Here is a 27,808-nt window from a genome sequence, read left to right as displayed (position 1 = left end):
CGGCTGGGGGGTCGGAATGCTCTCACTTCCTCCCCGTCCTGTCCGTGCGCACCTGCCTGGCGCGCTTGGAGCGCCGCCCAGCCGGGCCTCCGGCGGATGTTTTTCTGTCCCCGCGTGGGCAGCGCGTGCCAGCCGCCCCCTCCCACCCCGCGCGCCAACCGCCGCGCCCCCCACAACTGGCATCCCCAACGGCGGTGCCCTAGGCATCAAGGAGTAGGGCCCTGACCACTGACACCCTCGACCACCCCATGCACACACGTACACACACAGCAACCACAACAGTGGCCTCCGGGCCCAGTAAGTTACACAGATGCACACAGGAGCGTGTACGCCGGCAAGCTTGCAAGAAGCGAGCTCAACCAACAGCTCCTTGCCGCCCACCCCCACCAACTTCTGGGAGAGGGCTCCTGAGTCCACCCTATCCTTCCTTTCCAGAAGGCCCCTACTCCTACCCCAGTGTGCACACCTCATTTTCATTACAGGCGGCTCGCAATTCTCTCGTCCCGTGACCTTACGCACACCAATCCCCACCGGGCCCCTCTGCCTACAGCATCACCACCACCACCTTCAAGCTCTCTAGCTCCCTACTCTTGTCTCCCTACTCCCTACTCCAGGTTGCAGGAGCAGAAAGTAGTCTATGGTCCAGACATCAGGGTGTCAGCTGGTGCTTCCATAAAAGCAGCAGCAGAGCTAGTGACCACTGACAAGACTTTTGGGTCCGTATGCTGGTCAGATGTTCTAACTCACCTGCTCCAGCCAAGAAAGCAGTCCAAGGCCATGCCCCCGCCCACACCAACCTACATCAGGGCACCCTGCTCCCTCCATGAGTTTTCTTTTTCCTCTTGGTGCTCCTCTGAAATGGAAAGGGTATCAGACCTGACTAGATTGGAGGTGCAGTAGAGTTTGCATCTCCAGCCACTTGAACTGTCTTCTTGGAAGAGGACAGATGGAGAGTTTCAGGTGGACTGATGAAGCTCTTTAGGAATGGTGAGGAAATGAGAGAAAGCGTAGTCCTCTAAAAAAGTCAGCCAGAAGTAGTTGTATCTGATCCACAGGGTGACCAGGAGTGGTAATCTTGGAGTAAATGGAACTGGAGACTTAGAAGTAAAAATAGAATAAATGCAAAAGTGGCCCTGTGAGTAGGAGCAGAACAGCTGCAACAGGGGTCTTTAGAATGTGGAAAAGTGGGAGAAATCCAGTTTGCCAGGGGCAATTAGTACCAAAGAGATGGCCAGCATCAGACTGGTCAGGAGACCTTGAGAGTTCACGAGTGGAGATGGGAAGAAATGGATCAGAATCCTAATGAGAAAAAGCAGAAGTCCTAAGGTTAGCTGGAGGATGATAAAATGATATCTCTTCCCAGGGTAGAAGTGAGGGTGCTGACCTAGGGAAAGTCAGCAACAATTCTCAAAGCAGACATTTAGAATTTCAAGGATACAAGGACCAAAACCAAAATGTTCCTGGAGGTAGTTTTTGACGGAGGTGGTAGGGATGACATGGAGCATAAGTATGAAGGGGGCAGAAGTCTGTGCCAGGAGATAGCAGCCCCAATAGAAGCCCTCAGCTGTGCACACAGAGCTGTTCAGCATCATTCAAAGAAAGAAACATCTACTCATTTTGTCTCTGAGCTTCAGCACCAACCACACTAGTCACTCTTTTCTGAGGGCTGAGTGCCAGGGACTGTGCTAGGAACATCACATTCATTATCTCATTTAATCCTCTTGACAACTGTATGAGTTAGTGTTACTATTCCAATTTATAGATAAGGAAACAGGTTCAGAGGTAAACTAACTTGCCCAAGGTCACACAGCTTTTAAGTGGAGTCAGGATCTGAATCCAAGTAATCTTGACTCTACAACCTATACTCTTAATCACCCATCTGGGGTTTCTCCAGAACCTATAGAAAACCTCAAAGAGGATGTCAAAGGATATGTTCCTAAATTCTCATTCTCTAGGGCATTTAGAGATGTTCTTCTTTGAAAGAATCATCCCCAGATATATCTTATATCTGCTGTATGTTTGTGGTGATGAACAATGGATAATCTATTTCTGAGATGTCTGTAAAAAAGAGACCCCTGCCCCACTCCCTCCAATCTCTGAGGGGCAGTCATGTCTCTAGGATACTTCAAGCAGACCCTGCGCTAGGGTCTAAGAGAAACATTCTCCACTCCAGGTGCCTGTTCGCTCTCCTGGAGCCTCTGGCTGTCGCACCCTACTGCATCTCCTTGGTTTGGCTGGGGCACAGGATTAGCCATCCCCAGGAAATGCCTCCCTCCGGTCCAGGCAGGGATCCCAGCATACACACCCCTGGAGAGACAGAGTGTGTGTGTGTGTGTGTCTGTGTGTGTGTGTGTGTGTGAGAGAGAGAGAGAGGCGGGGAGAGGGAAGGAGGGAGGGAGTGGGGGAGAGAGAGAGAGACCGGGCGGGGGGAGATGGTGGAATGCTTCCTTCTCTCCAGGTCAGGGAAGAGCTCTGGGGACCACCTGGGGGCCCTCACCCCTCCTACCTCCTTGCTGGGGAAGTGCCCAGTCCAGTGCCCCTTCCATGACCACCCCCCCTCCCTAGCTGTGTGGGGGCATGAATCAGCTCTCACAGCTTGTTAAAGCTAGACCTCTTGTTTTCATGCCCTCACCTCAGGAAACAGAGTTACAGCTTTTCCAGCTCCACTCAGCAGGGGGCCAGGGTCCTCACTTTATAAACATCCCCAAGACTGCGAGAGCAGAGGGCACGGAGATGGTGTGAGACAGGAGCCCAGGAGAGAAAGACAGAAGCTAAGATTCAAGGCGAGAAACAAAGAAAAGCCAAGGAGACAAGACCAGAGGAGCCTGAAAAGAAGCCAAGAAGGGTCTGAAAGGCTGCACCCTAAGGATGCTCTGGGCTGGACAGACTAAGGGGATACTGGGCGGCTGGGGGATCATCTGCTTGGTGATGTCTCTGCTCCTCCAGCACCCAGGAGTCCACAGCAAGTGCTACTTCCAAGCTCAAGGTAAAGCTGGGTGAGGCATTAGGGAAGGACAAGGAGCAGAGGGCACTGGGAGGAGGGAGGCTCAAAGACAATCCTATGTCAGAAAACCCAGCCCCCTCCAGCTGGGAAGCAGGAGAGACTAAATGTGGGAGCAGTGTGCACTTATTCCCTCCCACTCCAACACACTAACATTTTCTCTTCTTCCCTAGCTCCCTGCCACTATGAAGGTAAATATTTCACCCTGGGTGAATCTTGGCTCCGCAAGGACTGTTTCCATTGCACCTGTCTGCATCCCGTCGGTGTGGGCTGCTGTGACACGTGAGTGACCAAAGATGGCCAGAGAGGATGGCTCTGACAGAGTGGCTGAGAGCTGGCCAGCAAGTAACTAGATTGCTGTGATGTGAGAGTGAACAGAATAGCAGTATGAGGCTGGCCGAACCAGAAGGTACCAACAAGAATGTGAGAGAGAAGGCTTCAGGCTACAAAGTGAAGGAAGAAGGGGTGGATCTAGAGGGAAAATATTCCTGCTATGAAACGAAAAAAATCCATCTATGGTAGGCAAGTGCTCAGCTAGGGGGAAAAGGGGGCACTAGGGGAAGATGTGGGAGGAATGCCAGTAGAGGGGGGATGTGGGGCAGGGATAAAGGTGGATCTTCACTGTTCTGACTTCTTCCTCATCCTTTGGTTCCCCAGGTCCCAGCATCCTATCGACTTCCCAGCTGGGTGTGAGGTCCGTCAGGAGGCAGGAACCTGCCAGTTCTCCCTGGTACAGAAATCTGACCCCCGGCTGCCCTGCAAAGGGGGAGGGCCCGGCCCAGAGTGGGGCTCAGCTAACACCCCTGTTCCTGCGGCTCCTGCTCCCCACTCCAGCTAAACTCAACTGATCCCCCTTCTGCTGACTGCCCACTACTGCTGCCACTTCCAGGGAAACCACTAGCAGCTGCCAATTTATTCTGAATAAATAAGTTAATGCTACAGCTGAAAGCCTGCCTCTCATTGTCTATGACATTGGACCCCAGGTGGAAAAAAAAATGGGCCCTACTGGAGTCCAGGTGCTGAGTTCTCAGTATCCTGAAGAAAGCAGTGCCACGGTGGGCCAGTTTCAGATGGTTATGGTGCTGGTGCTGGGCCCTGGGGCTGCATACGAGGCCAGGGTAGGGCTTGTAGGCAGCACCTTGATGGGGAGGTCCCAGCTGAAGGTGTCTACAGGCACTTGCTCAGGCCCTGTCCAAGTGACAGGCTCAGGCTGTTCCATGGGAGGTAGGAGCACCAAACCTGGTTCTCGGGATGTTACAAATTCAAAATGTAAACGCCACTTCAGGGATACTGTGGAAAAAAGGATAAAGGCAGAGTTAGAAGCATTAGAATCCAGGAGTAAAAGCTAATGTGGTTAGTAAATGAAAAAACAAACAAACAAAAACTTGTATTCAGAAAGAAGGGGAGAGGTCATGGGGCAGAGCTAGGAACAACGGTTTCTCTGAAGAAATTTAGTGTGCTAATGGGAAATATGACGGTAAGATAGCAGCAGCAAACGCCTAATAACCCAAGTGTGGGACAGTCAAGACTTGGTAGCTTGAAGTAAACAAGCTCGGGAATCGGAGATCAGTGCATCATACTGTCCCAGTGGAGGGGGTAGGCAAGATCTGCAAAGCTGTTAAAGAGTGTGGGTGTCAGTGCACCTAGGAAACAGGCTGAAGGTCTGAGAGAATGTTAAGGGTCGGGGGCCTGGTGTGGGTATGTCTAGAGTGTGTTAGGAATCAGAGTCCATTATTATACTCTACCTAAACACAGCATTTCACTCCCCTCAACCCCACCCCAAGTAATGGTCAGGGGCTCACCAACGGCTGTGCTGAAGCCTGGGGTGGAGCTGAGAGGGATGGGGAGGGAGAAGCTGGTTCTGGTTGTATGGAGGCAGGACTCCTGGTGCCGGGCATGAGTGACATGAGACACAGAGGGGGCACCCCCTGCCCCGCGGCGCCGCTGGTACTCAGGCTGTACATGCTCCTCGGTCTGTAAGCTTACTGAAAACTGGGAGAGAAATATGTGTTAGCAGGCACTGGGAAGTACTGACTCCAGGTGAGAGGGCACCCCAACATCAAAGCTGGCTTACCAGAGGGACTCCAGGGGACCCCATTACCCACTTCTACATCCCAGCCCTCTTTATGCAGGCCCTCTCCTTCCACCCTAGTCCTTCAGGCCTCATTCCTCAAAAGCCCCTCTCCCTTCTTACCTGCAAACAAGCTACAGTTCCTTCCCCTAAGTTTAAGGTCCCCACCACATCCTCGCCGAGTCTGTATACAGATTTGAAGATGCCAAATGTCCCAACTTTTCCTCGGCCATCACTGATATTATACAGATCTGGGGAGAATGGGACACGGTTAGCCTGGAGTCCACGCTGGGGAATGTCTTAGGCTAGAAGACATAGGCCAAAAGGTGGGGCTTTTCTTTTCAATCTGGGGTGAGATATCGGTAGATCCTCTGAAGTACATATCAGTTAGGAGAATCTGTCTCCAAGACAGGAATACTGTGAGGGAAGGATGGGGAGGGGCAATTCTGAAAAGATTCTCACGGAGGCTGCGGCATGATGTGGCAGCCATGAGGCGCTCCCCGGCGAGCTCAGCAAGCCATGAATCCTTCTTCCCACCTTCATCCTCCTCCAAGAATGGACTGGATGGGGCTACAGCCTCATCCTGGGGAAACCGGACATCTTGAAGGCCTAGAAAGAGAATGAGTGGAGAGGTAGTGAGAGGGAACAGAAAAAAGAGTAGAGATTAGGGTTTTAGACTCCCACCTAAGAGGGCTGAAATGGTAAGGGAAGCCATGGCCGAGGTATACATCTCATCTATTCTCCAGAACCCTCTCTCCCCAACTCCCTCACACCTTCACTAAGACCAGGAAGCTTCCCTCCAGCCCTTCACTAGCCCTCTAAAGGTCATTTCTGCTTGGGGGAGGCTCTTCCCCTGCCCTTCGTTCCCAGAACCCTTACTTACCAGTCAGCACAAGAACCCTCAGAGGGACCCTGAGTAAAGTGATGGGTGAGTTGACACGCTGGCAGCCAATGGTCAGTTTGTAGACATACTTGACTGACTGACCCCGAAAGGAGGGTGGTCCTTCTATAGGCAGCACTTCACTGTAGGAGTCTGGTTGGGAAGTAGTAGTCAGGGCAGCCAGAAGCAGCCAGAGAAGTCCTCCCTCCAGGAGCCTTAGAAGGCAATCCAGGGGTCAGGAGCAGTCACTCACATGATTTGGACTCTCCAGGGTCTAGCCTCAGGTCACAGAACAGGATTTTTGGTGGAGTAGAAAGGATACACTGACCCCTCTCACCTGAAAAAGATAAGAAAGACTGCAATTTAATGATCCCATTGTCTAGTACTGGAGTAGGCTGGCACAGCTAGTGGGGGCAGTAAGCACTGCCAACAAAGGGCAACCCAAACTAAGCTACTCATCTTTTTTTATTGTGAGATAGGAACAGTTTTATGCCACTAAAGCAACAATTACACTCCCCCACATCCCCAGTGGGACAGAGATCATAACGACCCTCCAGAACAATTTGACAACTTCACCCTTGGCTAGCAATGATTCCAAACCCCTCCAAATGCCCCATTTCTAACCTCGGTGTGGTAGAAAGACAGTCTGGCTCTCAGGCTGGACATCTGGCTGACTGGAGTCTGGGGGAGGCAGTGCTACTCGACTCTCACTGGCATGGAACTGGCAGTGGATTTGGGCACTGGCCCAGGCCAGAGCCTCGCTATGAGAGGAGGAAAAGCGGACATCAGAGGAGAGTTCCTGACTTCACAAATGCTCTCCCATACACTCACCACACTGTCTGAGAAGACCAACACAGTGAGGTGGCGGTCTTCGGGATCAGAGAATCCAGAACCCCAAAACAAACCATTAAACAAAGATACGTATCCTGTGGGTAAAAGGCAGAATGGGGGAGGAGAGAGGAAAGGAGAGTAGGGGGCTATGTCACCCACATTTGTTAAATAGCCCTTTCCTACAATGAGAGCACAATGAGCAAGAAAGTGGTGATGTAGCCACAGGACAATCTGAGCTCTGGCTCAGCACTATAAACACCAGGCTTCCTCCCAGAAGGACCATCTTTTTCAGTACCAGCATTCCCACCTTGATGCAGAAGTGGCAGTGGGAGGCAGGGGGTTGGTGACGGTCACCACACACTCCAGCGCCTCCCCCGCCAGAAACACAGGACCTCTGCTCAGCTCCGCTACCACTTCAATCATGGCAGCTCCGGAATCGGATCTAGAAGGAAACAGGTGTCAGAGGTCAGTACCACGGCAGGGAGGGGTGTCTCAGGCGAGCCTAGGGGTGAAGACCGAAGAAATGGGCGGTCAGAACCCCGGTGTCAAAGGAAAGCGTCCAGATTTGGGGCGCGGGAAGGCGGAAGGGAGGTATGGTGACAGCTGACTCGGTACTGCCTAGGTGGAGGGCGTAGCACCGGGGCCCAGCCCCCCGCCCCTCCAAGCGCCGGGTCATTCCCCCTAAACCCGCCGGAACCCCCCGGTCGCCTCCGCCCCGCTTCCCTCAAGGTTCCACGTCCCAGTCCAGGGTCACAGCCGCCCGTCACCTCGCTCCCCAGCCCGGACACCTCGCACGGTCGAAATCTGGGGGCTCGGTGCACCGAGGCCCTCCGCCGCCCGCCCCTCCGGGCCCGGGATAAGTGCGTGGCTGCGGCCGCGGCAGAGGCGGGACTTCCCTCGGCCCCCCTTCTTCAAGCCCCTTCCGACCGGAAGCGCCCGGCCGGCTGGGCCGGAAGGGGCTCGAGTGGTGCCGCCGCCCTGGGTCACCTTCCCACGGGCCGGCACCCGGGTGCGGGGCCTGCCCCGGACACCGCCCGGCGGGACCCTGGGGGGCCTGGCGCCGCGGCCGGGGGACGGGGCCGAGGCTGCCGCCAACTGCCAGGCTGGTCCTGGGGGCGGTGCCTGGCGGGCTGGTCCTGGGGACTCCTCCCCTCTCTGCGGGCCCAGTCGCCCTTTGCCTGGGCCAGCTAATCACCACGGCCCAATGACGACGAGGCCCGATCCTTCCCGCCCAGAACCCAAAGAGAACACCGAGGGGGAGCTCCTGGCAGCTTCATTGCTGTCGCCACCGCCGCAGCAGCAACAGCTTCCCGGATCCACGGAGACACCAGCTCACCTCCCCTTTCCCCAGCGGCCGGCCCTCCGAGACGGCACCTAACAACAGTCTCCTGCATCCGGGCTTGGCTGACCAGATACTTTGCACCAGAAAGCTCCGGACCCGAAACTATCGAGGTCGTGGGGACCCAAGATCCACGGAGCATGGGAACCGGAGTTCCAGCCTCGGAGCAGACCAGCTGTGCCAAAGGGGATCCACAGGTTTATTGCCCTGAAGACACTGGAGGCACTGAGGCTGTGCAGGCTACAGACTGCGAGAGCCCTGAAGACAATCAATCCCAAAATGAGCCGGGCTACAGCAGTCGGGAGGACACTGGGCAGCTTATGGCTTCCTATGAAGGTAAAGCTAAGGGCTACCAGGTGCCTCCTTTTGGCTGGCGCATCTGCCTGGCTCATGAGTTTACGGAGAAGAGGAAACCCTTTAATGCCAACGACGTCTCCCTAAGCAATCTGATAAAGCATTTGGGCATGGGCTTGAGGTGAGTAGATCCTATTGCCTAGAGTACCTTAGGCCTCACTTTGTTCCAGCAGAGGCAGAACAGGGTGAGAAAGTAAGTGGGTGCTTTGTCCTAGTCAGGTGGCCCCTATCCCCAATGTATTCTAAGCCCATGGTTTTGGAAGATGAGATCAGGTCACACCTCTTTGCAACTCTCTTCTTTCCAGTAATTTGTCTTTTTAGCGAGAAAGAGCAGGAGCATTTGGGCTTGTAGTCAGCCATTCCCATATAGGCTCCCTCTCACATACTCTCTATTTTCCAAAGACTGCCCTTTGGGATTCACTATACTTTGTGGCAAGGTAGGAAAAGATAGTCTGGCATCTGTGGTACTGACACAATGTTGTTTTATTTGGAGATGAGAGGAGAGATTAGCCTAGATTCCCCTGAGCAGCTGGAGTATTCACTGAACCTCATTAGGGACAGCACTTTACAGTCCCAACACCCATCAGCTTCTTTCCTCAAGCTATGGCTCCAACGAGTGGGTGAGAGCCTGCCTGCTCTCAACCTTAAGGAGAGGGCAATAAGAGGTGCTGCTCCCTCTGGAATAGGTGGCCTCCGATATAAGAAGCAAAGACGACCTTTGACCAGAGAGGCACTTCCTTAGGTGTCCCCAGAGTTTAGTAATAATCTTTCAGAGCATTTCCTGGTCCCCACTCCACCCCAACTCCCCTCCCACACACAAGCGTTGCAGACACTCCAAGAGCTTATCCTGGCCCGTGGAACTCTTCGGGATCCCTCCAAATCCCCACTGAGTTCAAAACCTAGTGATGGAGCCAAGACTTATTAACAGGAACAGGTGGATGTGAAGACAGAAAGCATCACCCTGAGGTCATTCTGAGTCAGTCTACACGGTAAACACAGAGCAGGGGAGGGAGGCTTAAAGTTTGGGAAACCCAGCTCTGACAATCTCTTAAGTAGGGGATCCTTCTCTTCCCCAGTCAGTGCTGTGGGGCTGGGGTGGGGAGCCCATATACCTAACCCAAGCCCTAGGCAGTGGGAAGGGCCTGGTGCTGCCTGGGTATCTGGCTCCTTTGCCAGTTCCTCTGGGTGACCTGTACCAGAGAACAATAATCCCTCCAGGCTGCTTCTGAAACTGACCCAACCCAGTTTTGGCCCCAAAAGGCTTTGGGTCAAAATAGGATCTAGGGCTAGAGTACTGAAAGAAGCATATGGGGGTGCATGTGGTGGGGACACCGAGGTCAAAAACCCATGGGCATCCTAGCCCCCAGGTCCCTAAGTACGAGCTGAATCACAGAGGCCTGAAGCTCTGCTCAGCCCCCTACACTTGGCTTCCCATATGAGGATGAGGTGGGGATCGCTGATTTTAGAATGAGATGAGGTCCTGCACTGAGGAGAAGGCTGGGGTGAGACAAGGAAGAATTCTGAGTAGGGCTGAAATTATGGAGAAGGCCAAATAGTGAGGAGTGGCCAGCTGCTGAATGAAGAGAGTGAGAGAAAGGCCCTAAGAGGGAGCTGAACTGGGGGTACTCTGATCAGGAACTACAGCAAGACTGTTGAGTCTGTTGGCCTCAGAGTGGTAAGAACTTAATTTTGGTTGCTCTCCCTTACAGCCAGAATCTATTCATTCAATAAATATGTATTGAGTGCTTGTTTTGTGCCAGATATTCCTTCATTCTACCTATCTTCATATCTTGCATTTCTCCCTTGTAGCCCTGATCCCCGCTGTACCCTCTCTCCCTTTACCAGTCCTTTCTGGCCTCTAGTTTCAAAGTCTAGTTTCCTCTAAGCTGGCAGAGAAGATCTGCCTTCCCATCATCTCATTCTTTGTTTTCCCTCCCTCTCCCCAACCCTTAGAATGTACCCTTCATATTCTTTAATCATATTTCTCCTCCCCTTGCTTCTCTCCTTGTTCATCTCTATGCCCCTTTGTACGTGCGTTCTTTGTAAATTCAGCAAATATTTATTGATTGTAGACCATGCACTCTGCCCTACGCTTGAAGCTGTGGGTAATAATCAACTAGTCTTTGTCATTGTCCCTTTTCCCAAGGAATTTAAAAGTATGTCACACCCACATGGAGAACACTAAGATAACAAGACAGTATCTGATTGGGAGTTGAGATAGTGTATGTTCAAGAAATGATCAGATGTGACACAGATATGCTACTTTATGGCTTTCCTATCAATTGTGTCATTTGCTCTTTCAACCATTCCTTGAGGTAGGAAGGGCAAGAGGCACCCCCATTTTGTAGATGAGGAAACTGAGACTCAGAGGGGCCCTTACCCAATTACATAGTTACAAGTGGTGTGCTTCAACAATGGGGATAAACAGCGGGGTAGAGGGGAAAGTGGAATTGGGATAGTCTGGCAGGGAAGGGGTTGCTTCATGAGAATGCACCCTGAATGGAAATTTGTAGGAATTAGGATTAGAAAATAGGCTGATACAGATGTCAGAGCCTTGAATCCCAAACATTCATTTGCCTATCGGATAGAGCGCTTTGATAAGACCAGGAAAATGTTGGGTTAGAAGGCTTTCCTGGGATATTATGAGAGAGTAAAATCAGAAAGCTTATAGTTTGAATGCTGAACTTAAAAAAGTTTTGAAGGAAATGAACCAAAATGTAAACCTTGGGGGGATTTTTTTCACCTTCTACCTAGTGTATTCTCCAAATTTTCACCTTACATAATCGGGAAGAAAAGTAATTATTTTTAAAGGAAGAAAGTTATCCCAGCAGCCTAAGCTTCTTTGTCGGGTGGGATGACTGTAGGTCAGAAAACTGTAACTGGTTCTTTCAGCAAGTCAGACAAAAAGCTCATGGGGTAAACCAAAGCAATGGTAGTGGAGTTAGAGGTGAGGAAAGATCTGAAAGCTTCTAACAAGGAGAGTAGACAGGGGAAACAAAGACAGTCCTACACTGTGAGCTGGGGTGACTGGGAAGATGAGAGGACCTTGAACTGTGAAGAAGTCAAGAGGATGAGAGGCTTTAAGTGAGGGTGACAGGTCCTCGGGACATTCAATGGGAAGTCACAGCTGGGCATGAGGAGAGAAGCAGGTGACTGCAGCGCACCGCCCCTTCCGCTCACACTTCCCCTTGCCCCCCAGGTACTTGCAGTGGTGGTACCGGAAGACCCAGGTGGAGAAGAAGACACCTTTCATCGACCTCATCAATTGTGTGCCCCTGAGACAGATCTACGGTGAGCCCCACTCCAGCTCTGCCCTGTTTGGAGAGGGCTCAGTGTCTAGGCCTACTGTGGGGCTAGGCAAAGAGGCTTTCAGCTTATGCTAATTGCACTGACCCATCCCCTAGGGTTTTCCCAGCTTTATTGAGGTATAACTGACATATAACAATTGCGTAAGTTTAAGGTATACAACGCATTGATTTGATAACCCCCATGGTGTTTAGAGGAAAGCCTCTTTATAGCCTAGAAAGTGAGAAATGTCTCATTTTCCTCTCCTATGCCCCACTAACCATCCTGATTCTTTCTCTAGGTTGTCCCTTGGGTGGCATTGGGGGAGGCACTATCACTCGAGGATGGAGAGGCCAGTTCTGTCGTTGGCAGCTTAATCCTGGAATGTACCAGCACCAGACAGTCATCGCTGATCAAGTAAGAGCCAGGAGGTGGAGAAGAGGCCCAGGACAGTACTTACTAGGCCGGAAGGGTCTCTTGGCTATTGTAGGATTTGGCAATTAGATACATACAGGATGCCCTGTGCTAGGATATGCTATAGCAATGAGACACTCAGAGCACACATTCCTTGAAAGAGTAAAGGTACCCTGTGCCTTCCATTTCCCTAGTAAATGCCTCCTACCTACTTCACTGCCCTAGTTCTATTAGCTGAGCTGGTACCTAGCCACAGAGAGTCAGAGAATTCCAGAATCACTTAACCTGGTTGAAAGAACATGTGATAGGATTAGAAGAGAAAACAAACCAGAAGTCTACAGATGCACTCACTGGAAAATAGGATGCACAGAGCACCCATGGCTCACCCTGACTTGCCAGCCTCCAGCCAGAGGCCAGCTTCTCCGCTGGTGATCACTCCTCTGGAGGTCTCACTGGCAGGGGGCCTAGGAAACCCCTCTCCCAGGCATAGATCTCTAGCCTTCTTCCCTTTTTTGAAGCTTCATTTCTTTTCCTTCTGTTCCTTCATCACTCCTAGGCCTTCCATTGCCAGAGGGATGTGGTCTGACTTTTATCATCTCTCTCTAGTGCCCTGCCATGTTGAATTGTCCACCAGGTTCCCATTTGCTGTCTGAGGGAGGCCTCCAGCTTTCAGCTCATCTTCAAAGGAGAAATGACTAGCCAACCTTGAGTCCTATTAATGATAATGCCCTTCCTGGTTGAGGTTTACCAGCCCTGCCCAATGCCCCAAGCATCCTCTCTGGCTCATCCCTTAGGTATCCTGAGGGGAATGCCCTCCAGACTTGTAACTCTGTAAAGTTAAAGTAATTATTGCATGCTTAACATGTGCTAGGCTTTTTGTATAATATTCAGTATTTAAAGACCATCCTATGAGGGAAGTACCATTATTATGCCCATTTTATACATGAAGAAACTAAGATCCAAAGAGATTTAGTAACATGCCAAAGGTCACATGGTTGGTAAATGGAAGCACTGTGATTCAGAACCAGTTTTCTCTGTTAAGAGTCCATGGTCTTAACCATTATTTACTATTTCAACAAAATAAAAAATTATCTTATGTGTGTATTAAAAATATCAGGCATACTTTGAACCAAGGGAAGAAATTAACCTTTCACAGCCCCTACCCTCCAGAAGCTTACATTTTTATTAGAGGAATAGGACTTTGAGCAAATGGAGGCCACATCACTGCCAAAATGAGAGGGATGGAGAGCACGCTGAGAAAAAAAGGGACCCTGCTGCAGATTTTGCCCATTCTCTTCCTACACATGCCAGCTCTGCCTGACTACTGTGGAATCATAGGGGAAGGGGGACCTCAGTGAACTAGAGAGGGTCCCTGCCTTCAAAGAACTGACAGAGCAGCCAGTGAGTCAGACTGTAAACACATTATAACATGCCAGACTAGAGGGGTAGGGGGACACACAAGAGAATGACTCACTGCTTGAGGAGAGGAGATGGCATTTGACCTAGACCTTGAAGGATGAAGGGTTTTACCAATGGAGAACGAGTATGAGCAAAAGCATGGAGGAAGAGATGTAGTGTGCTCAAGGGACAGTGAGTGTTTGATATGACCAGAATATAGGGGTTTGAACAGGTAATGAGTCCGATGGGCAGGGAGAGGCAAATCTAGAAGGGCCTTGAAAACCAGGTGAGTTTAGACTTTAGCATGATGACCATGGAGAATCACTGAAACATTACAGACACAGACTAATGTATCTTGACTTCTCTGTAAGAAAGATCACTCTGAAAGTCAGAAGAAAAGGAGCAGAGCATAAAAGGAGAGATGGTGAAGGCCTGGGTTAGTAGTGAGAAGGGAGAGGAAGCTGGGAGATATAGGAGGAGGCCCAACGTGGTGGTGACTCACTGAGCTTTAAGGAAAGGCCTGGGGGGATGGGGGGTGACTGTGGCTGTGGTGCACTGGTCACCACTGCAGGCTCTGGCAGGGAAGAAGCCATCCCAAGGAGAGGGAGACTTGTTCGAAGTACTTGTGGGTTACCCAGTTCCAGCCCACGCACCTTCTTGGTTTAGTTCACAGTGTGTTTGCGTCGGAAAGGGCACACTGTGTACCAACAAGTCCTGTCCGTGGAGCGCCCAAGTGTCCTGCGCAGCTGGAACTGGGGCCTGTGTGGATACTTTGCATTCTACCACGCCCTCTATCCCCGAGCCTGGACTGTCTATCAGCTTCCTGGCCAGAATGTCACCCTCACCTGCCGCCAGATCACACCCATCTTGCCCCATGACTACCAGGTGAGTCTTCCCTGTGTTTCCTCCATTGATCTCCCTTCCCCAGGATCTGTCTCTCTTGCAAGTTCCATGACCTGTGAAAGAAGTGGGGTGGAACATGAACATCATACTGGTTTTCCAGGCCCACTGCCCAACTGGTCTTCTGTCTCCTGGTAGACAGCCTGCTTAGGAATATGGGGAGATGCAAATGGAAGGCAGAAGAGTATACTGGGGAGTATTTGAGTCAGGTCCTTGGTGCCAAGGACTGATCCTGGTGAGTGGGGACCAGAAGAGATACACTGGGACCTTCTGAGTCTGATCATCTGCTCCCAGGACAGCAGCCTGCCTGTAGCAATCTTCGTGTGGGACGTGGAAAATGAAGGGGATGAAGCCGTGGATGTGTCCATCATGTTCTCCATGAGGAATGGACTGGGGGGTGAAGATGATGCTCCTGGGGGTTTGTGGAATGAGCCCTTCTGTCTGGAGCGTGATGGGGCGACTGTACAGGGGCTGCTGCTGCATCATCCAACCCTTCCAAATCCCTACACAATGGCTGTGGCTGCACGACTCACGGTATGGAGGAGCCTGCCCTACACCTTAGCCCCTGCACCGCCACTCTCAGCCTGGCCCCCGAACTGCCCCCATCCCACCATGGTCTCTTCATGTCCCAACTCCTGAGTCCCACCTGCACCACAACCCTTAAGCCTCTGGAAATTGGAGGTGGAAATATGTACACTAGAGTTAGTCAGAAGCCAGCGTACCTGTGGAGCTTCTCCTCACAGAGTCTTTGGCCCCTTAACAGGCAGATACCACGGTAACCCACATCACAGCCTTTGACCCTGACAGCACTGGGCAGCAGGTGTGGCAGGATCTACTTCAGGATGGACAGCTGGACTCCCCCGCTGGTGATGGGGGGGTCTGACAGGGAGGTGGTGGGAAGAGAGGTTGTCCTTGTCTTCAGAGCAGGGGTGGGAGGCCTGGTAATGAAGAGGCCTTACTCCCATGTTATGGATCCCTGCGGCCTGTTCTGATCCATCTTGTGCTTCTCTCAGGCCGAAGCCCCACCTCGCAGAAAGGAGAAGGCATCGCTGGGGCTGTGTGTGCCATGGGCAAGCTGCCACCTAGAGGCCGGTGCAGCCTGGAGTTCTCACTGGCTTGGGACATGCCCAGAATCATGTTTGGAGCAAAGGGCCAGGTCCACTACAGGTGACAGGAATGAGAGAGTCCAAGGATCCATGGTGCTAGGGCTCTGGCCTGGAGCCCACATTCTCACCCCTCCCTTTCTCTCCACCCCAGGCGGTACACGAGGTTCTTTGGCTCTGATGGTGACGCAGCACCCACACTTAGCCACTATGCACTGTGCCGATACACAGACTGGGAAGAGAAGATCTCAGCTTGGCAGAGCCCGGTATTGGATGACAGGTGCCAGTGGGGACCGTCTCTTGCCTTTCTCACAGGCACTCACACTCCAACTGAGACTCCTTGATTTACTCTCCACCCACTGAAGTCAGCAGGGATTCACTCAGTACCCCTATTCTGCTAGACCCCAGAATCCTGCCTTTCGTGGGAGGTCCACGCTCATTAGACCATTCCCTCCTCCTGACTCCCCAGATCTCTGCCTGCCTGGTACAAATCTGCACTGTTCAATGAACTGTACTTCCTGGCTGATGGGGGCACAGTGTGGCTGGAAGTTCCTGAGGCCTCGCTACCAGAGGAGCTGGTGGGGGGCATGCATCAGCTGCACCCTATCCTACGGGAGTATGGTCGATTCGGCTACCTTGAAGGTACAGGCTGCTGGGGGGCACAGTATGGCGGGCCGTACCCCTTCCCCAAGGCAGGAGGATGGGTTTTGCCTATCCCAGGGTTCTGGTTGGGATGAGGGGTAACTGGCAGGTATGGAGTGTGACACTGCCTCACCCCCAACTCTAGAGGACTAGCTAGGGAGGGCAAGATGAAGAGGAAGCAGGAATTCTGGCAACAGTTATGTCTCCCTCATTCCTCCAGGCCAGGAATATCGCATGTACAACACATATGATGTCCACTTCTATGCTTCCTTTGCCCTCATCATGCTGTGGCCCAAACTCGAGCTCAGCCTGCAGTATGACATGGGTGAGGGTCCCTTTGGTGCCTCTTCTGCCCTCTTAGCTCCCCACGCCCCTGAACCTTTGTGGCCCCTCAAACTGTCTCTTACCCCAAACGTATTCGCATTCTGCTTACTGGTTCCCCTCTGGAGTCACACACAGAGCTCTGTGCCCCACCCCAAGCCCACCCATTCCCTGCCCCGCCCCCCCCTTGTGTATCTGCTCCCCCAGCTCTGGCCACTCTCAGGGAGGACCTGACACAGCGACGGTACCTGATGAGTGGGATAATGGCACCCGTGAAAAGGAGGAACGTCATCCCCCATGACATTGGGGACCCAGGTAAAAGTCCCTCCACCACAAGGGAGCTCCCCTCCCTCAATTTCAGCACCGTCCACCCTACTGCCCAATGCAAACGAGCCAGGTTTCCTCTCTTCCCACAGATGATGAGCCGTGGCTCCGGGTCAATGCATATGTGGTCCATGATACTGCGGACTGGAAAGACCTGAACCTGAAGTTTGTGCTGCAGGTTTATCGGGACTACTACCTGACGGGTGACCAGAGCTTCCTGAGGGACATGTGGCCTGTGTGTCTTGTAAGGGATGTGTGTGCAGTGGCCAGCGTGCCAGGGGTGTGCCTGGTGTTAGGGGAGAGCCCAGCTGGCTACTGTCGTCTTTCCTTAGTATCTGGGTCTTCAGTATCTTGGTCCCTCTCTAGGCCGTGATGGAGTCTGAAATGAAGTTTGACAAGGACCAAGATGGACTCATTGAGAATGGAGGCTATGCAGACCAAACCTATGATGGATGGGTCACCACAGGCCCCAGGTTGGGGGGTAGGGATTTCCGGGGGTCTGAGGTGGAGAACTGGGCACCAAGGGATTGCGAGCTCAAGAAGGGTGTCTCTGCCTGTTATACTGCATGGGAGTGGCTGGGCTGCCAGTCTGACCCCTGAACCTGTATCCCCGACTAGTGCTTACTGTGGAGGACTGTGGCTGGCAGCTGTGGCTGTGATGGTCCGGATGGCTGCTCTGTGTGGGGCACCAGATGTCCAGGATAAGTTTTCTTCCATCCTTAGCCGGGGCCAAGAAGCCTATGAGAGACTGCTGTGGAATGGTGAGCTGGGGGATCCTAAGGAGTCTTAAGGTAGCCATGGGGACGCAAGGAGCCTTACTTTGTCTTTCCTCTCCTCCAGGCCGCTATTACAACTATGATTGCAGCTCTCAGCCTCAGTCCTTTAGCATCATGTCTGACCAGTGTGCTGGCCAGTGGTTCCTGAGGGCCAGTGGCCTAGGAGAAGGAGACAGTGAGGTAAGAGACTAGAAGGAGGAGCCAAAGATAAAGGTGGGTTTTTCCTGGACGTGGGAAGCAAGTTTAAGAGACCCTATTTCTTCCCTCCCCCTGTAGGTATTTCCTACCCAACATGTGGTCCGTGCTCTCCAAACTATCTTTGAGTTCAATGTCCAGGCCTTTGCAGGAGGGGCCATGGGGGCTGTGAATGGGATGCAGCCCCATGGTGTTCCTGATAGATCCAGTGTCCAGTCTGATGAAGTCTGGGTGGGTGTGGTCTACGGGCTGGCAGCCACCATGATCCAAGAGGTAATGCTCTCCTTCCCTATCTCTCTGCCATCTGTACCTTGGCCTAGCAAACCTCCTCAGCTATCAAACTTCTGTTCGGCCTAATCCAATACATATAAACCATCCAGAAAGCCTCCCACTCTTCCCTAACGTGCATTTCATCTCCTGCCTTCAGGCTTCTGCCTGTGAGTCAAATTTGTCTCCCCCACTAGCTGGGAACTCCCTGAGGGCAAAGACCCTTATTGTCTCCATCTATCCAGCTGAAATGGCTTTTCAGGGGTTGCCAAGAAATATGACTGTCATCTCTCCCTACAGGGCCTGACCTGGGAGGGCTTCCGGACAGCCGAAGGCTGCTACCGTACTGTGTGGGAGCGCCTGGGCCTGGCTTTCCAGACTCCTGAGGCATACTGCCAGCAGCGGGTGTATCGCTCGCTGGCCTACATGCGGCCACTAAGCATCTGGGCCATGCAGCTGGCCCTGCAGCAGCAGCAGCATAAAAAGGCCTCTGGGCCAAAAGCCAAACAGGGCACAGGACTAAGCATGGGACCCAAACTTGGACCAAAAGAAACCATGGCAAACCCGAGCCCAGAGTGAGCCCTCTGAACTGTGGGAAGGAGGTGCTAACAAACAGCCCAGCCTCCAGCCCGGCCTTTCCTCCTCCACCACCCCTACCCCACACAGTCTCCTGCAGCCCTGAGCCACCAGGACAATCATGCCTTCCCTTCTCCCCACCCAAAGGCGCCAGCAGAGAGGGGTTGAGGGTACCCCAAGCATCAGAATCACTTATTTATTTCTTTCTTCACCCCATCCCCTCACTGCATGAAATGCTCAAGGAGGTCCCAGGTCCATTCATGGGGTGGCAGACATACATGCGTACAAATAAAAGACCCAGAAAACCAGTAAGTGTAGTGTGTTTGATCCTGAGGCTTCCTGGCAGGGCTCAAGACCTGAGGCTAGCCCTCTCCCATTCCTTTTCCTTTGAACCTGGACTGGGGGCACCAGGGTCTGGCTGAGGAACCCCACATCCTCATATCTAGCCTGAGTATCTGCCCTGCAAGATAACAGACGTGGGGCTATAGCTAGGGAGCCATCCTCCCTCTCTCGTGACATTTGCATGCAGGGGTAAGATAGGACCTGGGCAGGAGAACTTTGAGAAATGGTCAGGTGGTGGCAACTTCAGGGAACACTCTGCACCAGGAACCTGAGACATGTGGTAGAACAGGCAGCAAGAGTTGCTAGGAGCCTGGAATTTGTGATCTGAGTTGTCCTTTGGTACCTCTGACTGCAAGGCAGGCAGCTCCAGCTGGTGAGGGTCCTTGCTGGGGAGGGCACGAAGCTGGCGGGACAACACTGAGGAGACAAAGACTGTTCAGGGGCAGGCTGGGTTCTCCCCTAGCCCTCTCTTAGTGGCATGCTCAAGCCTCTCACCTCTGTGCTCAGCTGGCAGGCTCTGCCTTGTGTTAGAGGAGTACATAGCAGGCATGAAGAGAAGACAGAAGGAGAACAGCAGGACCTGGAGCACAGGAAAAAAAGAGATAAAGGCTCTGGATTGTACCCCTGTCCCTATGCCACCTGAGGAAAGAATCTCTCCATCCTCACCAAGACACAAGTGCTGCTGCTGCTGGCTTTGTTTGCTGTCTGAATCACCATGGCCTGGAGTCTCCTCAGCTGATCCAAAAGGGACCTAGGGGGAGAGAGAGGGGACAGTGACCAGGCCCTAGCCTGGCACCCTGACATAACATACAACAAAACCATCCTATTAAGCCACCCTCTCCATCTGTGCACTGGATCCTCTCTTTTACTTTCTGACCTATTTTTGCAAGTGATCTCTTCCTCTCTGTAAACAAAATGCCTGAAGTTCCTCATTAAAACAAACACACACCCTCTGCCCTGCCCTGACTTAAACTCCTTTTGCAAACACCTTCAGTGGTTCTCCTGCTCCACACAGAATCCTCACCAGGGATTCTACATTCTCTACCTTCTGGCCCAACTCACCTATGTTAAGTTCCAGCCGGACTGGACTATGCTGTGTTCCCTCTGCCTAGAATGCTCTCCACCCACCCCAGAATCCTATCACTATCAAATGCCATCTGCCACAAAAGGTCTTTCTTAACTCCCTCCTTTCTCTTTCTTGATACATATCCGTAGTTATTTGTGAATTTATTCCCCATTACTGTGAGCCTCTTGGAACTAGAGACCCACTAAAGGCCAAGCATCAGACCTCACATGGGGAAGCTGCCCAGTCAGAAATGAAGTGTGGAGCAGGGGAAAGAGTGAGACAGTATTGAGTGGGAAGGATGAGAAAAGACTGATGTTGAAGAGTTGCTTACAGATTCTGTTCTTCCAGGAGCTGGACTCTGTTCTGTAGCTCCAGATTCTGGGCTGTGTATTTCAAGACCCTGGGGGAATAACAGGGATGTGGGGATACGGCCTGTATCCTCCCTTCAAAAACCTAACCCTTCCAACGACCTGTTTCCCCACCACCCCCCACAAGTCCCTCTACCCTACATACCTACTCTCTAAACCCCCCACGTACACCTTCTTCTTCCTGCGGCTCTCTTGAGCAGACTTTTTGTTTCGAATCTTCCTCCGCACCCGTTTCAGAACTTGTTCCTCCATCTGAGAGAAGGGAAAACGGGTATCATCAGAGGAACATTAGATCAAAGAGTTTGAAGGCAACTGAGTTCAATCTTCCCAATGTGGAAACTCCTACAGCTTCCCTGACCAATAGGCACTCTGCTTCTGTCTGAATGCTTCCAAGGACCAAGCATTAACGCCCTCAGAAGCCAGACCACTTTAATAATTCTATTAATTTAAAAAAAAAAGACTTCCTTATCACGAGCCAACATCTGCCTTTATTATTTCCACCTACTAGGTTTACCTAGCACCCAATCTCTGAGGCCATATAGAACAAAGGTCTTTAGCCATTTTAAAGCACGTCTTTTTTTTTTTTTCAGAGTTAAAAAAAAATTTAGCCAAAATTTTTAAGTCATCATCTTCTCTCCTCAGGATGGACTATACCGTCTTAATATCTGTCAAAGATCTGGGCTCAAACTTGGAAGACTAATGTGTTTTGTCCAGTATAAAGGAGAGCAAGATGGTTACTACCCTGCTAAAGATGACACTATTAGATACTAGGCATCTACTGACACAGCTTCCAAACCTCATTCACTTTCTTAGTAGTCATATTACATGTTGACTCATCTTGTACTGTGAAGAAATTAAAATTCTCTTAACCTTTCTGTCAACAAACAATTGATTTCATCACAGTATCACAATACTGCACATGTGAAGCTGCCACCCATTGCTTGAAACTTAAAACTCAGGATTTTACATTTATCCTTGTTATACTAGATAGTCCAGCCTTGATGAACTCTAAAACTCAATTTTACCATTCAGCTATAGGTGGATTAGTGTGAAACCAGTGAAAACTGTGTCAGGGCCCCTTGCTTCTATGGTACCTTCCAAATTCCTAACTAATATTACACTGATAATTTTGAATTCTTTTAAAGAGAACACCAAAATGTGCACAAGCCCTACAAAACTAGGATCTGCCCTTTCCATCCAGCATATGAACTATGTGCTCCAGCTTCCAACTAGCAGCTGATTTGCTAATCTCTCGCTTTAGTCCTTTTTCAAGTTACTGATATAAAATTAACAGACTTGGCCTACTTGGGACTCACAACCCACCTCCAGCTTCTGCTTCTCCAATGGGAGTCTTACCTTAGTGAGAGGAAGTGTCCCAGGCAGAGTAAGTCCCTCCTTGTCCAATAGCCTCTTCTCCTCATCTGTCAGTATTAGCCCAGCAATCTCCTGGGGTTTCGGAAAGGTGGGCAGCAGAGTTGCAAGGGGATGTCGGAAAGGAATGAGGAATCCTGCCCGAACCCGTGGAATGTGGGAATAATCTTGTAAATCAAGTCAAGTACCTGCTCTGCTGGCTCTTCCACAGAAAGTGGAATCATCTGTGCCCCCTCTTTTCCATAGCTCTCAATCTCTGCAAAATAGAAAGTATGAATAGCCAGGCCCATGAGACCTCTCTTCCTCCAAAACTTCACTTATTTCAGACTCACCTACATCTATGGACACATGCTCCTGTGGGAGAGAATAGGTGTGATCGTGGTGGACAAGACAGCGGCGAGAATTGCTGAGAACGTTCAACGATGGTGGGGGGCTCGACAGGGAGCTTAGGAAATCCTCTATGTCCCAATTGTTCAGTGCCTGCACAGGGTTCAAACCGACAGGCCTTTACCTATCACCACCCCCAGCCACAGGGACGCCCCCCTACCCCGCCCCGCGCCTGCCCGACTCAGAGCCCCCACCCACCTCAGAAAGCGGCAGCTCCCAATCCAGGGAAGCCTCCAGGGCCTCGTCGGGCGCCGCCCCCAAACCTCCGCTTTCCTCGAGCAGGAAGTCCAGCAGGTCATGATCACCTGGGTCCAGCGCCAGCTCCGTATGAGACATCTGCGGCAAAGATGAGCAGTAACCCAGGAGTTGAACCCTCCATCCGGCCCCATTCCCAAATCCCACGCACGACGCCCCCACCGGCCGTCGATCGACCCCTACCTATCCGCTCGCTCTTTAGCGGGTTCTCCTCAGAGCAGCTAGCGGTGGCTCACAAACCGGACCCACCACCCAGATTCCAAGTTATCCGCAACTTCCAACACAACACAAGTGACGCACTTACCCGCGAGGCATCCCGGGACTTGGAGTCCCCCTGACGCGGAAGCGCCGCGGTCGGCGCCACGTCCCGAGATCTATGCAAATAGAGGGGACGTCCCTGCCGCCGCTCACACCCCGGGGCGGGCATTCTGGGGAGGCTGCTCCGCCTTCGCCCCGGGCTAGAAAAAGGAAAGCTTAGCGCCTAAAAGGGAACTCGGGCGCAGTTCGAGCGTTTTCACCGGATTGCGCCGCACCCTCGCTTCCTGCCGGGGAGGGGCTGCCGGTGGGCGGCGGGCTCCCGAGCATCGAGAGCTGGGGCCAGAGCAGCTTCCTGCAGTCCCCGCGACCATAGAGCGCCGGCGCCGCCCGCGGGTGGGGGACGTTCCCGGGACGGAAGTGGCCGAGAGAGTGTCGAAGGGAGGGCGAGGCCGGAGCCCCAGAGCCACCCGGAGAAGCAGCGGGTTAGCGGCCGGCGGGCGGGGCACAGAGCCGGGCAGCGCAGGTAGGCCGGACCGGGCCGAGCTGGGGCTTCAGGGTGGGGCCGCGAGGCCAGGCCCGGGAGGCGGGCGGGCGGGCGGGGCCCCTGACTCTACTGCGTCTCCTGCTTCGAGTCCTGTTGGAGAGGTCAGCGTCCAGTGTATCTCGGCTGGGGCTCGGAGTTACATAGGCCGTTTTGCGGGAGCCAGACCCTTCCTCGGAGCCGTCCTCTATCTGAGATAGGTTTGGGGGAGGGTGAAAAGTGGGGTGGCAGGGCGGGGATCGGCTTTGAGGTTAGCTGATAGCGGGTATGTGGGTAGAAACACATTGGGTGAGTTGGGAATTAGGTGGAGTTGTTTTAGCAGTTAAGGTTAACTTTAGGAGTTATAAAGCTGGGGTTAAACTTTAGAGTTATTAGTGTGAGTCAGGTTCGTTTTGTGTAGGTAAAGTTTGGATTGAGGTCATTACTTTCTTTTCTAGGATGGCCAACATAAGTCAGAGTTAAGAGTTCAGGGTCAGGTTAAGGATCAGCAACAGGAATTAGGTTAGAAGTCCAGTTTTAGGGATTAGAGAATGTTGGCATAGCTAGTATTAGGGATAAACAGTGAAGAGGTGAATCAAGAATCAAGTGACAAATGAGCATTATTTAGGTTTAGGGGGTCAAGATTTAGGGTTAAGGTCCAGATTTGGTGCTAAAGGTAAAATTAGATCAAAATTAAGGATCAGGGATTTGATACAAGTGCCTGCTAGGAAAGGGATAAATGTCAAAGCCAGTACTGGGAATCAGGAGACAAATTAGGATCGGGGTTAATATTAGGAATTAGGGACAGTTTTAGTGGTTGTAGTTGAGGTCAGGGTAGTTGATCTTGGGCAGGTAAAGTTTAACACATTAGCAATAGGTAGATGCCCTTGTTTTGCGAGGAATGTTCTTATTCCTGCGTAGTCACGGGGGCTTTTGTGGCCCAGAGAAATGACAAACTAATTTCAGGCTAGGGTTCTGAGCTTCAGCTAGAATTGCGGGCATCTGGGATTCCAGCTTCTTCCTTCTACTCTCTAAGGCCAAGGCTCTTGCTGTGGCCACCACAGTTGAGGGGCGGGGGCTCTTGGACCACGTTGTTTACCAGATAGGAGGTGGGAAAGGGTTAGGGACTGGGGAGGTACACATGGCCTAGTCATAAGTGGAGGACTGCCGAGGGGAGAAGGGACTGGTGATTAAGGGGAAGCTGACCAAGGAAACACTGTTGCCATACGAAAGTGGGATGGCTTAATCCTCTGAAAATTCAGCCCTGCTGCCTCCTATTTCCCTCATTCCCTAGAAGTTAAGCCCTCTTCTCCAACTCTTCTCCCTGGCCCTGCATTGCACACCCTCCCTTCCTCACCCCTTACATACTACTTTCCTTGCATTTGGCTCTCCCATGCTATTCACCTTAAACCACTCGTTCTCAGCCTCAATTCTGCCTCCCTTCCCACCCCTTAATCCACACATGCTGTCTTAATTTAACCTTGCACAAATCTGAGCTTTCCCATCATTTTAAAGCACTCACCATTTTCACCTGCTCATTCACCTGCATACATTCTGGTCATCTGCTGAATACCCCACCCCTAGCCCACCACAACTGCCAAGTCCCTGAGGTCCCTGCTATGTGCCATTCCCTGATTCTAAGCCTCCTTAATTTCTTGATCCAGTTATAGATCCCCTTCCCCCACCCCCAAACAGAAAAGAGGAAATGAGAACCAAAGAGGAAACTGGGTCTTGCTGATCCCACGCCCAGCCAGGCCACTGACCACGCCCCCATTTCACTCCCAGCCTGACCCTGGCACTGACCGCAACACTATCCCCTCCCCAGCTTGATCCAGCCTCTGGCTGCATCCCATCCCCCTCAACTCCATCTTTACTTAGACACTGCTAATATCCCTTCAGTCTCCTCCCCGCCATCCCAGTCTAATTTAGCCACTGACCACAGCCCCATCTCTTCACAACCTCCTGCAGCCTAACCTGGCCTCTGACCTCACTCTGTCATTCCCTGTCTTAGCCACTGTGCACATAATTATTCTTCCTCTTTCTCCAGCCCGATCCAGTGACTAATTATATCTGTATTTTTCCTACTGTTATCTTCCCCAGCCTTTCTCTACACTGTCTTCCCCATTTCCAGCCTGATACAGTCATTAACCCTATCCCTTGTGCACCTACTTGGTTACTGACCACACCCCCTAACCACAGCCTCATCTTCACATTCTCAGCAACACCTGATCCTTTCTTTCCCCCTCTTCCCAGTTTCTTACCTAAACTCAAGCTGCCCCAGCCACTCTGAATGGCTGCTAATGACTGGAAGCTATGGGACCCCACCCTGACTTTGGGCCCTGGTTCCTGAGGGATGACAGGACAGACTATCATCAGGTCTTGTCAGTTCTACCTCTTAAAATTTCTAATGAGAGACACTCTTCTTTTCACTGTTCTAACTTTTGCTTCATTACCTCTCACTTGTGCTAATGCAATCTCCAAGGTAGCTGCCAGAGTTATTTTCCTACAGGCTAGTTCTGGTTATGTCCTTTCCCTGCTCAAAGCCTCCCTTGGCCTCCTGTTGCCCTCCGGATGGTGCAATTCTGCATACTCCTCGAGTCCCCTCCTACCGTCCCATCCTTACCTTGACTTCCTCATCACTGCTCACTTGCAGGTACTCTGTGCTTCAACCAGCCTGCCTACTCACTTCCCTGAATGCTCTTCCGTGATTTCCTGCTTCTCCACCTTTGCTTATGCGCTTCTGTCTGCCTGGAATGCTGCCCTTGACTCATCTCCTGCTGACTGGCGGCTGGCTGGCTGGCACAGTGGAGAGAGCTTGGGCTTTGGAGTCAGAGAAACCTGGGTTCGGATCCTGGCTTCACAACTTATTAGCTATGTGACTTTGAACAAGTACTTGAACAAGTGTTTAACTTCGTTGAGCCTCAGTTTCCTTATCTGGAAAAATGGAAATAACGACACCTAAGTTGCAGGGTTATAAGGATTAAATGAAAAATGTACACTAAGCAGTTGACATAAAGTCAATAAAAGACAGATTATTGTTCTTTTTTATTATCTTTATTTTTAAAAATCCTAACTTCAAATGACAGTTTGCATGGAGACATTTTAGTCCCCTTTCCCTAAACTAAAGGGATCTCTCCCATGAGCACGTACCGCTTGCCTCTTAACCACCACATCCTGCCTCTGTCATAACTCTATAGTGGTTTATCCACTCTGTTGACTGGGAGCCCCTGGAGGGCAGGGAGCCCCTTGAGGGCGGAGGCTAGGGCTCTTCTTGATTCCCAGCCACTGAGAGTTTGGCCAAGGGCCTTCCCCACAATAAGCCCTCAAAAGTACTCGCTGGATAGTAATGGGAGGAGAGATGTTAGGGCCAAATGTTTTGTGTGTTTGCCAATAGAGGTGTATTTATGGGGAAGCTGTGTACATGGGATAGTCTTTTCGGGAAGATAACGTGGTTGTGATGGATCTGTGTAGGGGCTGTGTATTTGAGATCATGTGTATGTAGAGACAGTGCAAGTACTTTTGGAGCAAAGAGCTCTGTGCATAAGCTGGGGTACATTTAGGGAGAATGCATGTGTAAGGATGTAGGTGGGGAAGGACTGTGTTGGGGGAAGTCAGGTCCAGCCCTTCAGCTGCCCAGTCCAGCCCTAAATGAGCCTCCAGCAGCCTGAGGCCGGATATGTCAGTCTCACCCACAACCCTCCCCCACTCCCCGCGGTTACAGACTCAGAGGCCAAATTTGGTAACAGAGTGAGCGTTACTCCCCTAACCCTCTTACTATCTGTCTCTATCTTCAGCTTTCTCTCTCCTTTGTTCCTCTCTGTAACTCCCTATCTTTCTGCAGCTCCCTTTGTAGGTATCTGCTCGGACTATATTCTCTATGAACCCCTAATTCCTTACCCCCAGTACACTTGCATTCCATTCCTTGCTGGGATTTGACCTCCTGTCCTCCATTCCCCCCCTCCAATTGCCCAACTCTTCTGGAATGCATCTCAGGAATGTCTTGAGGGAGGAGGAGTTCTTTGGGAGGGGGACATGGAGGGGGGGACATTGTTGCTGTTCCATAAAACATGATGGAAAGGGGAGCAAAATTCTCAGGCCAGAACAGGAATTGCCTAACTTCTCACCATACTTCAGGGGCCTGATTCTGTTCTATAGTCACCCCCAATTCACTCCTCAGTCCCCTCTCCTCCCCCACTCTCTTGTAGCCATGTGGATGTCCACTCAGGACCAAGCTGAAAGTGAGGGTTGCCATGACTCAACTCCCTTATCGGGGTCTCACCAGAGGTTTCCGTGCTTGAGGAAGAAGGGGGTGTCCATATGTCCACAGGAAATGGGGGGAGACATGCAGTTTCAGCTTAGGGTGCCAGATCTTTTCATTGTGCCCTCAGCTTCGCAGACCCTCCAGCCTACCAGCGACCCGACAGCCAGGTCTGTCCAGCTATTGGGAGAAATGCCCCAGGAATGGAGAGGGGGACAGAGACTTGTCACTGGGGGTGCTGGGAGTAAAGATAGAGGGCAAGTGGTTTCTTAATTCTTGAGACTGTAGGTTATTTATAAGGTTGGA

The 27,808-nt window shown here is 51.7% G+C and overlaps 5 protein-coding genes and 1 long non-coding RNA gene across 9 annotated transcripts in view; 3 read left to right on the top strand and 3 right to left on the bottom strand.

Annotated features, from left to right (window-relative positions):
* The first annotated feature begins 195 nt into the window (after positions 1–195).
* On the top strand, positions 196–3,947 carry MSMP (microseminoprotein, prostate associated). The gene is made up of 3 exons (XM_072959723.1): positions 196–2,986; positions 3,175–3,283; positions 3,659–3,947. The coding sequence occupies exons 1-3, from the start codon at positions 2,869–2,871 to the stop codon at positions 3,837–3,839; spliced, it is 408 nt and encodes a 135-aa protein (XP_072815824.1). The 5' UTR covers positions 196–2,868; the 3' UTR covers positions 3,840–3,947.
* On the bottom strand, positions 3,885–7,219 carry RGP1 (RGP1 homolog, RAB6A GEF complex partner 1). The gene is made up of 8 exons (XM_015239011.3): positions 7,091–7,219; positions 6,577–6,713; positions 6,206–6,289; positions 5,956–6,105; positions 5,535–5,681; positions 5,196–5,323; positions 4,804–4,993; positions 3,885–4,291 (listed from the first exon to the last, which is right to left on the bottom strand). Exons 1-8 carry the CDS (start codon positions 7,204–7,206, stop codon positions 4,068–4,070), a joined length of 1,176 nt encoding a protein of 391 aa, XP_015094497.1. The 5' UTR covers positions 7,207–7,219; the 3' UTR covers positions 3,885–4,067.
* On the top strand, positions 7,167–18,985 carry GBA2 (glucosylceramidase beta 2). Of its 2 annotated transcripts, none has more exons than XM_072959720.1 (18): positions 7,167–7,248; positions 8,019–8,597; positions 11,676–11,767; positions 12,063–12,178; positions 14,240–14,458; positions 14,768–15,007; positions 15,237–15,339; positions 15,487–15,640; positions 15,731–15,856; positions 16,046–16,218; positions 16,439–16,543; positions 16,747–16,854; positions 16,956–17,041; positions 17,230–17,336; positions 17,482–17,624; positions 17,704–17,819; positions 17,916–18,107; positions 18,402–18,985. In XM_072959720.1, the coding sequence occupies exons 1-18, from the start codon at positions 7,205–7,207 to the stop codon at positions 18,678–18,680; spliced, it is 2,982 nt and encodes a 993-aa protein (XP_072815821.1). In that variant the 5' UTR covers positions 7,167–7,204; the 3' UTR covers positions 18,681–18,985. The 2 variants fall into 2 exon arrangements, with proteins under 2 accessions (XP_072815821.1, XP_006204189.2); XM_006204127.2 differs by having other exon boundaries at positions 16,956–17,107.
* LOC140696079 (uncharacterized) lies at positions 13,318–15,283 on the bottom strand. Its single transcript, XR_012072081.1, has 2 exons — positions 15,196–15,283; positions 13,318–14,529 (listed from the first exon to the last, which is right to left on the bottom strand). It is a non-coding gene; the product is annotated as an uncharacterized lncRNA (long non-coding RNA).
* Positions 18,860–23,040, bottom strand: CREB3 (cAMP responsive element binding protein 3). The gene is made up of 10 exons (XM_006204126.4): positions 22,771–23,040; positions 22,410–22,547; positions 22,157–22,304; positions 22,013–22,080; positions 21,810–21,899; positions 20,599–20,705; positions 20,417–20,485; positions 19,686–19,770; positions 19,515–19,599; positions 18,860–19,436 (listed from the first exon to the last, which is right to left on the bottom strand). Exons 1-10 carry the CDS (start codon positions 22,891–22,893, stop codon positions 19,120–19,122), a joined length of 1,230 nt encoding a protein of 409 aa, XP_006204188.2. The 5' UTR covers positions 22,894–23,040; the 3' UTR covers positions 18,860–19,119.
* TLN1 (talin 1) overlaps positions 22,937–27,808 on the top strand; it is a 31,047-nt gene continuing 26,175 nt past the window's right edge. For 2 of the 3 annotated variants that reach the window (XM_072959717.1, XM_072959718.1), the window contains exon 1: positions 23,082–23,247. The gene's annotated coding sequence lies outside the window, so the exon portion shown is untranslated. Of the gene's footprint in view, positions 23,248–27,808 lie in introns of all 3 variants that reach the window. The other variant, XM_072959719.1, reaches the window with a different exon arrangement.

The sequence above is a fragment of the Vicugna pacos genome, chromosome 4 (assembly GCF_048564905.1).
Source record: "Vicugna pacos chromosome 4, VicPac4, whole genome shotgun sequence".
Classification (NCBI taxonomy): Eukaryota; Metazoa; Chordata; class Mammalia; order Artiodactyla; family Camelidae; genus Vicugna; species Vicugna pacos.
Note: the sequence above shows the minus strand (reverse complement) of the source record. Positions and strands in the feature narration are given on the sequence as shown.